The sequence below is a fragment of the Cynocephalus volans genome, chromosome X, assembly GCF_027409185.1.
Source record: "Cynocephalus volans isolate mCynVol1 chromosome X, mCynVol1.pri, whole genome shotgun sequence".
Classification (NCBI taxonomy): domain Eukaryota; kingdom Metazoa; phylum Chordata; class Mammalia; order Dermoptera; family Cynocephalidae; genus Cynocephalus; species Cynocephalus volans.
In genome coordinates this window covers 59,146,585-59,155,969 of record NC_084478.1, presented here as the reverse complement: position 1 = coordinate 59,155,969, position 9,385 = coordinate 59,146,585, and the positions used below count along the sequence as shown (strand labels likewise).

The 9,385-nt window shown below is 38.8% G+C and overlaps 1 protein-coding gene across 1 annotated transcript; it reads right to left on the bottom strand.

The window, feature by feature from the left end:
* Positions 1-242: 242 nt before the first annotated feature.
* LOC134368001 (melanoma-associated antigen B10-like) lies at positions 243-1,271 on the bottom strand. The gene is made up of 2 exons (XM_063084629.1): positions 1,151-1,271; positions 243-1,039 (listed from the first exon to the last, which is right to left on the bottom strand). The coding sequence occupies exons 1-2, from the start codon at positions 1,269-1,271 to the stop codon at positions 243-245; spliced, it is 918 nt and encodes a 305-aa protein (XP_062940699.1).
* Between the last annotated feature and the right edge of the window lie 8,114 nt (positions 1,272-9,385).

Here is a 9,385-nt window from a genome sequence, read left to right as displayed (position 1 = left end):
TAAGCTTCATAAGCAACATTAAATATATAACCAGTATTATTTATATACTTAGATTCTGAAGCTAATAAACCTTTTTTTTAAAAGAATAAAATTGAAAACTTTCAACAACAACAAAAGATAAATCTGAAAGTTACTCACACAGAACAGGAATACAGATATGATATGTCCTGTGCTCCCTCCAACACTGCCTTGGCCACCCACTATTTTTCAAACACAAAGTGGGGAAAGTACCTCAGATTTCACTAAGGGTGGGAGAAACTGCTGGAATGGAGCCTGGAACGTGCATGAGCCATGGCAGTAAGAAGCATAGCTCCAAATCTGGCTCTGGCCCTTTCTTCCTCATCTCTCAAAGCCTCCTCATACCAGGACGGGAAGGCACTGGGAACGGTATTATGGATGCCGGCTAAAAACTCCAGGACTTCCATCTTGCTGGTTTCAGCATGGGCTCTTGGACCCCACAGGAATTGAAAGCGTGGAGGATCACTGTGAGGCACCTGCTGGTACTCCAGGTACCTTTCCTTCACCAGATCTTGGGTGATGAGCTTCCTGGGCTCCCCGTAGAAATCGTGCTTCTTTCCGTCATATATCCCCATCACATTCAGCACTTCCCAGATATCTTCTTCAGCGGCGCAATTGTCCTTCATGAAGATCACACACAGGACGGTCATCAGGATGCCTGTCCCACCACTCCGCCTTGCATCACCGGTGACATGCAATTTGTTGACAAGCATATAATGGGACCTGGTCGGGTCGACTTCCTTCACTTCGATGCCAAAGGCCAGCACCATAAGCTCAGAGGCTCTCTTGAGGATCTCATGGAAGTGCTGCCTGTCCTTTCTGGTGATACACTTCAGCATGTCTTGCCTTCTTATGGGCTCCCTCATGTTATAATTGCGCAACATGAACGACACCAACAAAATCGCCTTCTGGCCTACAGGGCTTTTGCACGAACGATCAGTGGTAGGTGGTGCCTGGGAGGTGCTTGGTCTTTCCTCACCTTGGCTCGTGGCACCTCCATCAGATCTTGTGCATGGAACACCTGCAGAAGCAGCAGTGGTGGGTGGAGCTCTCCCAGGCCTCCGTGATTTGCCACGTGGCCCAGCAGCGGGGGAGCCCTGAGAATCACCACCACAAAGAGAAGAGGAGGAACAAGGGGCTTCTTCCTCCTCTGCTGCAATGACCTGAGCTCTCTGGAGACTCTGAGTCTCACTCCGGGCCTGGCAGCGTTTTTTCTCACGGGCACGGAGCTTACTTTTATGACCTCGAGGCATGATGCTTCCGGTCAGGGAGCGTGTGTAGGAGATCAGGTAAGGCAGGCACCTGGAAGAGGGAGAATGAGATAGTGTGGGCACCTTCTGCCGGAAGAGACCACCTTGGTTTTAAGCCAAGCTGTCGTCTCACATTCAGGATCAGCACGTTAACGGTTGGCAGGGCCTGGGCCTCCTCCCCCTGCAGCTCTGAAGCTCGCCCCCATCAGACCAAGGGCCCCACCTTCCTGAAACACTCACGGGGAAAAATGAGGCTCCTCCGCTTGACAGCCCTGCCCGGGGTATCCCAGGGTAGGCCACAGGGGCAGGGAGCTGTGTGGCCACCCTCTGCTGTAGAGACGAGTGTCCTCACTCAGGGTCCTCTCCTTCACCCTGTGCTCACCTGAGTCCACCAGCTTCAGTTGAAAGTTTTCCCTCCCGGAGGTCCCGACGCAGAACGGAGCACCGTTGGGCCTAACAGCCACGCAGCGTCTCTCAGCGCCCAGGGGTGGGGGCGGGGCGGAGTGCGGCGGGCGGGGTTCCGAGAGTCCTCTGTTCTTGCAGGTGCGGGTCCTCGCCTTGTCTTTCCGCATCACCTTTCTCCTCTGAAGACTTGAGGCTGCTCTCCTTCCACCAATGAGGGTTTTATCTCTCTGAGACCCTTGAGGTGAAAGTCAGGGGGTATTTCATGCTGACAGCTTTGCCCCTGGCCTTCCAGGAATGAAAGCAAGGGTGGGGCTCTGTGCGGGGCCCCTTGGTTCTGGAGTGGGCTGTCCCATCAGATCTCGGCGTTGTGTGGGAGAGGAGGAACAGGGTGTCTTCCTTGTGGCGGCGGCTGCTGCTATTTTTTTTTTTTTTTACTTATTTTATTTTTTTTATTTTATGCATATTCTTGGAGTACAAAGCTGACCATCACTACCTGTGCCCAAGATGTGATGATCAGGTCAACACTATCAGCATGCCTATGGCCACAAATTGCAATTATACCCTGTGTCCCCCACCCACCTTCTCCCCAGCCCCTCTTCCCTTCTCCCCCTCCGCACCTGGCAACCCTAGGTATGTTCTCTCCCTCTGCAAGTCCAATGAACTACTGTGGTCTTTCTTTCCTTCCTTCTTTCTCGCTTGTATCTTTCCCTCTGTGGCTGGCTTGTTTCACTTAAATAATTTTCTGTAACTTCATCCAGGCTTCTTGGGAAAGACCAAGTCCCTGAAAGCGCTGAGCTGTTTCCCTACTGCAGACCTTGCAGAGAATGGACCAAAGTCTCGGGCTAGATGCAGAAGGGGAAGCTGCAATGCAAAGCAGGGTCCCAGGACAGGTGGCAAGTTGTCAGAGAAAAAATACACCAGACAATAGAATCTGTTCACTAACCAAACTTTTGAATTTGGGGAGCCTTCTTCTAAACGATCTACTTTCTAGGGGGAAGAGGCTGAGCTGCACGGTTCGTGAGACCCAGACCTTTTGATGTTATCTAACATTGGTCAGTCGAGGGCAGTGACTTTATTTTTTGACTCTCGTTTATAGTAAGAGAACATGAATTGGGGAGGGGGACACAATTTAGTCCATAGCTGCAGTAAATCTGTACATAATTTAAAGAAAATTTACATCTTTACAATATTCTTTTCCCCATGAGTAAACATAGTGTACTGATCTATTTACTTGGGACTTCTTTTACCTGTCTGTGCTTATAGTTGCTCCTTATAGTTGCCTCCAAAACGATGATATACAGGGCCGACCCTGTGGCTCACTCGGAGAGTGCAGCACTGGGAGCACCGAGGCTGCGGGTTCGGATCCTATTTAGGGATGGCCGCCTGTTCACTCACTGTGGTGCGAGCGACACCAAGCCAAGGGTTATGATCCCCTTACCGGTCACACACACACACACACAAAAAAACATTGTGTACATTCTTGTTGTTAGGTTTATTTTTAGGTAAATTTTGGATATTTGCTTCTGTTGTGATTGAGATATGTTCTACTACTTGTCCTAATTAGTTATTGATTTTGTGTGGCTAAGATCCCGATTTTGCTGTAGCGATATACACAACAGCTTTCTGAAGTTTCTTACTCATTTCAATATTTTGTGCACTGGTTCCTTTGGATTTTCTGATTGGAGAATAATACTGTCACCGTTTATTGTCTCTGTCTCTAGATATTCCTACCTATTATGTGTTTTGATATTTTTATTGTTCTGGCTATATATTCCAGTCTACTTCTAAACAGTAGAAATGGTATAATTCAGGTGTCTTGGTCCTGAATTTAACGGGGATGCTTCTAATATTTCATATTTATGTAAGTTTGTTGTAGATTTCAGGAAACGGGTATTCCCTTCTAATGCTATTTTGCAAAAAGTTTTTACATGAATGAGTGTGAAATATTTTTGTTAAATGCTTTTTCTGCACTCCTGGAAATTATCAAATGCCTTTTCTCCTCTAATGTATCAACTTAGAGAAATTCTAATTGGCAGTTTTTTCTAATGTTATATCATCATTGTATTTTTTGGGCACGGCCTACTGATTCACAGCTACATTGGACATAATATGAATTTATCTAGGATAGATGCCACGATATGAGTGAGCTTGACTCAAACAATCTTTTCTTGTAGTGTAGTTATTTGGTCTTTGTATCAAGGTCAACACACCTACTAAAATGTGTTTCATCCTTTCCCATGTTTTTGCAGGGTTTGGAAGAGTTTACCTAAGATGGCAATTAGTTTTTCCCTGAAAGTTTGGTGAAACTGGCCTCTAAACCTGTCTTGTTCTGGAATATTTTGAGGAGAGCTGGAGCTTAGGCTAAAGTTTCAGTTTGTATAGTTCAATTGAAGTTTTCTATTGCTGTTTGGAAGAATTTGGTCAATTAAATCTCTCCCAAAATTGGTCCATTTGGCTTGGAATTTCCAATTTAAAGGTATGATATTTATCAAATAAATAAACAGATTAATATATAAATAAATATATAAATATATAAATAAAAAACTTTCACTAGAAAAAGTATCAAGAGTATACGACAGTACAGAGAAGAGTATAATGAACACAATGTACTCGAAACTGAGCATCAACAGTCATCAATAGAGTTAAAAGTTGGATCAGATTAAGATTTATTGAGTTTTTGCCTGTTTACTAGCAAAACCACTCAAAAAGTGATGACGTGCACTTCCATTAGGATGAACGTAACGTTTGCGTGTCTACATTTGTGCTCATATTGGCAGTGTTGATGATTATCATTTCTATCCATTAATTTATTGGGGCTGCTGGACAGTAATTCTCTAATTATATCATTCCTTTCAAGTTTATTAGCTGAAATTCTTCCATAAGTAGACCCTTTCCTTCCTAGTCCAACATTTGGCTACCCTTAGGTAATGATAAAATATATTTATGGTGTTCTCTTATATTAAATCTCTTCTGCACCTAAATAAGATTTTGTACAATCTCACTTAAATCACTCATTTCTACTTTGTTCTTTTGTAATTGATAATACTTTCAAAAATTGTGTATCTTATAAAACTTTTCCAAGAACTGCCTTCGGTTAGTTGGCTTTACTCTTTTCTACTTCCTTATTTCTGTATTGATCTTCATTATTTCCTACCTTCTACCTCTTTAGGTTTAATACGCTGTTCACTCTCTACCTTCCTGAATTGCTTGCATGTTTTGAATATTCCTTGTTTTGTAAATCATCTGTTTCAGGCTGTAATCATCCCTCTTAATAATACCATTTCAGCTTATCTCACAGGTAGTGTTTTAGAGGTTTATGTGTATGCTTTAAAATTTTACAACTTGAATACTTCTCTACATGTAATTTGTTAAGAAAACAAGAAATATAACTGAAAACAAGTAACAGTAGAAAACTATCCACAGAAACAGAAATGTCTCTATATATTTAACCCAGAAGGAATTTTAATGTAATACGTTGGTTGTTCAGGGGATGGAAAAGACACACAGGGAAGGGTCAGGAAACCTAACACTTAGAAACTTGAGGATGTCCTACCTTTAGGCTGGAGGGACAAAAAGAAGAGGTAGTATTTGTTACTGAAGCCTAGGAGTTGAGGTCAACAAGATCTAGAACCATGGTGGACTCATACGATGGAAGCTAGAGCCATGGAGAAGATGTAACCGTTAAAGGAGAAACCACCTGATTCAAAGAGGGAAAAGAAGAAAAACTCTGGTGGTTTCTTTCGTCCTGGGCTGTAACCTCCTATTGGTGCCTCCTCTTGCCTGAAATAAGTTAGAAGCCAAATGTTGCAGAGCCTAAGATTTATTGGTCCAGCCCATGTAGAATAGAGAATGGAGTAGAAGAAGGATGAAGAATGGACCTGAGGGCAAATAGATTCAGAACTGGCATACCACATTGACATTGACAGATTAAATGAAAAAATCTTATCTGAATTCATACAGAAAATTATTTTGTAAAAAATCAGCATTCATTCATGATAAGGAAGATATGTTATTTGACTAGATAAAGATATCTACCAAAAAAAAAAGAAAAGAAAACAAAAAATACTACAGTAAATGTCATATTTAATATGAAAATGTTAGCAGCTTTCATGTAAAAACTGGGAAGTAGACTAGGATGCCTGCTGTAACCCTTGCTACTCAACAATTTAATAAAAACTCAACATAGTATGTTAATGGGAATCAGAAGAGATCAATGGAATAGAGACTGAAACAATAGAAAACCCAGCTCATATAATTAGCAGATGATTAGCTGGTGTGTGAAGAAAACCCAAATGAACTAAAGATAAACTATCCAATAGTTTGACCAGAATTTAAAAGGTTGATTAAATAAAATGCCAGTGAGGGTATAGATTATTCACACAAATTTGTATGTAGGAATATGAATTGGTACAGCTTTATTAGAACAGAGTTTTAGAAATATTAATAATGTTTACATTCATCACCTTTTTTTCACTTTAATCCAACTTGCACTTTGCTATGTCTTTCCTATAAGAAAATACGCATATTTTTCCCAAGAATTCATGTTCAGTGATGTTGATATCAGTTCAGTTAATCATAGCCACAAATGGGAAACAACTTAATTGTCTATCAGAAAAGAATTAATAGACACAAAATCTGCCTCAGGAGATTGGTTAAATTAATTATGGCACATGCACACTTTTGAACTCTAAGGTGTTAAGAGTGATTTGGTTCTACATGTGCTCTCATAGAAAGATCCTGCAATCATTTTATTGTGACAAGGGCAAGAGGAAGAGCAGTATGCACACCGTTATCCATGCGTGTTAAAAACTTACCATGTACTTTTTATAGCACATCTGTGGAAGGAAAAGCCTAGAATAAAATTTAAAGTAACACAAATTTTCACTTGTGATTACTTCTGAGGAGATGGATGAATCTTGGAGGAATGTATTAAGGAAGTGGGATTGTGATTTATTCATATTGTTAGAATTCTGGGGGCAGCAAGGATATCTGCCCAGTTACCTAAACCAAAATTTTCCTCAGGGGTAAACAGAGAGACAAGTGACAATGGAAAAATAGTGAATTATCTTAGTTCTTTTATCTGTGTTCATAAAAGAGTTTTGCCTGTAATTAAACTGTTATATAACATGCTTATAGATTTTGGTATTAAGGTTATCCTGACTTCATAAAACCACTTAGAAGTGTCTCTTCTTTTTTTTCTAGTTTCTGGAAAGAGATTTTTCTCTTCTCTTGTAATTACCATTATTTTTTTCCTTAAATATTAAGGATAATTTACTGGACAAGTCATATGGCTGTTGGAAGCTTTAAATTATGGATTCACTTTTTTTTTTGCAAGAAATACAGTTGTAACATTTAAATTGTGATGTAATTAACATATTCATAAAATTTCCTCTTTTAAATCATACAATTCAGTGGTCCCAAATATATTTCCAAAGTTGTGCAACTGTCACTGCTATGTTATTCCAGAATATTTTCATTACAAAAAACTCCCGAACCCATTAGCAGTCACTCCCTCTTTCTCCTTCTCCAAGCCCCTGGAAGACTTTAATATGCTTTCTGTCTCTATGGATTTGCCTATTCTGTACATATTGTACAACTGGAATTACACAACACGAGGCCCTTGTCTGGCTTCTTAGCGTAATGTTTTTAAGGTTCATCTATGGTGTAGTATGTACCAGTACATCATTCCTTTTTATGGCTGGATAGTATTATTTTATGGATATACCACTTTTATTTATCCATCCATCAGTTCATGGCTTTTTGAGTTGTTTCTACTTTTTGGCTATTATGAATAATGCTGCTATGACTATTCATGTACAGGTTTTTGTGTGGATATATGTTTTTATTTCCAAAGAAGCCACACCATTTTACATTCCCAGCAGCAATGTTTGAGGTTTCCAATTGTTCCACATCTTCATCTGCACATGTTAGTGTCTGTCATTTTGATTATAGCCATCCTATAATGTTGAACATTTTTTCATGCACTTTTTGGTCATCTGTATATGATCTTTGAAGAAATATTCACCCAAATCTTTTGCCCATTTTTGATTGGAATATTTGTCTTTTTATTTTTTAATTGTAAAAGTTCCTTATATATCCTGCATACAAATTCTTATCAGATATGATTTGCAAATATTTTCTCCCATTCTCTTGGTTGCCTTTCCACATTTTTGATAGAATCCCTTGAAGCACAAAAGTTATTTTAATGAAGCCTAGTTTGTCTATTTTTGTTATTGTTGCTTGTGCTTTTGGTGTTGTATCTAAAATCATTGCCTAATCAAAGGTCATGAGGATTTACACCCATATTTTCTTCTAAGAGTTTTATACTTTTAGCTCTTACAATTAAACCTTTGACATATTTTGAGTTTATTTTTCTGTGTGGTGTGAGGTAGCAGTCATCCTTCATTCTTTTGCATAGGATTCCTAGTTGTCCCAGCAGCATTTATAGAAAAGACTATTCTTTTCCCACTGATTGTCTTGGCACCATTGTCAAAGATCAATTGACCATAACTGTAGAGGTTTATTTCTGGACTCTCAGTTCTATTCCATCTATTTACATATCTATCCTATGACAGTACCATACTGTCTTGACATTGTAGCTTTATAGTAACTTTTAAAATCAGGGAGTCTTAGTCCTTCAACTTTGTTCTTCTTTTTAAGATTGTTTTGGCTATTTAGGGTCCCTTGCATTTCCATACGCATTTTGAGATCAGGTTTTCAATTACTACAAAAAGGATATTGGGATTTTATAAGGATTGCATAGAATAAGTACACCAATTTTGGGAGTATTGCCATCTTAACAATATTAATTCTTCTATAAACATAGGGTGTTTTTTTGTGTTTTAGGTTTTGAAAATTTCAATGTTGTTTTATAGTTTTCAGTGTATGAAACTTGGACTTCTGTTAAATTTATTACTAAATATTTTTTTAATGCTATTATAGATAAAACTGTTTCCTTTGTTTAATTTTTTGATTGTTCATTGCTAGTGTCTACAAACACAATTGATTGTTGTATGTGAATATTGTATCCTATAATCTTGCGGAACTTATTTGTTAGCTCTAATAGATTTTTATGTGTGTGGTGTGTATTCCCTAGGGTTTTCTGTATAAAACGTCATGTTATGTGTGAATACAGATGGTTTAACTTTTTCCTTTCCAATCTGGATGATTCTTAATTCTGTTTCTTTGATAATTGTCCTGGTGAGAATATCTAGTGCAATTTTGAATAGAAATGGTGAGAAGGCACATCCTAGTCTTGTTCCTAAATTAAAGAGAAAGCTTTCATTCATTCACCATTAAGTATTATATTAGCTCTGGGTTTATTTGTAGATGCCCTGTATCTATACAAGTATATATTAATTGAGTCAAGCTTTGTGATTGTACTGTTCAAAACTTGTATATCTTTACTGATTTGAGTTTGCTGGCTCTATCCACTGAGAGAAGTGTGCTGAAATCTCCAACTACTCTTTTTGAATCATCTATGATTTCTTGTTTGTCTGTCAGTGTTTGCTTTATATATTTTTAGGCTACATTATTAGGTGTATATCCATTTTGGATTATTGTATCTTATTGAATTGATCTTTCCAAATTTGAACTGTTTCTCCTCATCTCTAGTAATATTTCAGTATAAATTTTGTCATTTTATTCTCTAAAACTTTTGATCCACTTATATTTTAAGCATGTCTTTTGTAAGCAGCAGAGTGCTTTTGTGT

Excerpts from the sequence above, each read along its gene's own strand:
- LOC134368001 (XM_063084629.1), bottom strand. The coding sequence starts at position 1,271 with ATGCCTCGAGGTCATAAAAGTAAGCTCCGTGCCCGTGAGAAAAAACGC. Across the intron at positions 1,040-1,150 it reads AGAGGAGGAAGAAGCCCCTT|GTGTTCCATGCACAAGATCT; the intron begins GTTCCTCCTCTT and ends CTGCTTCTGCAG.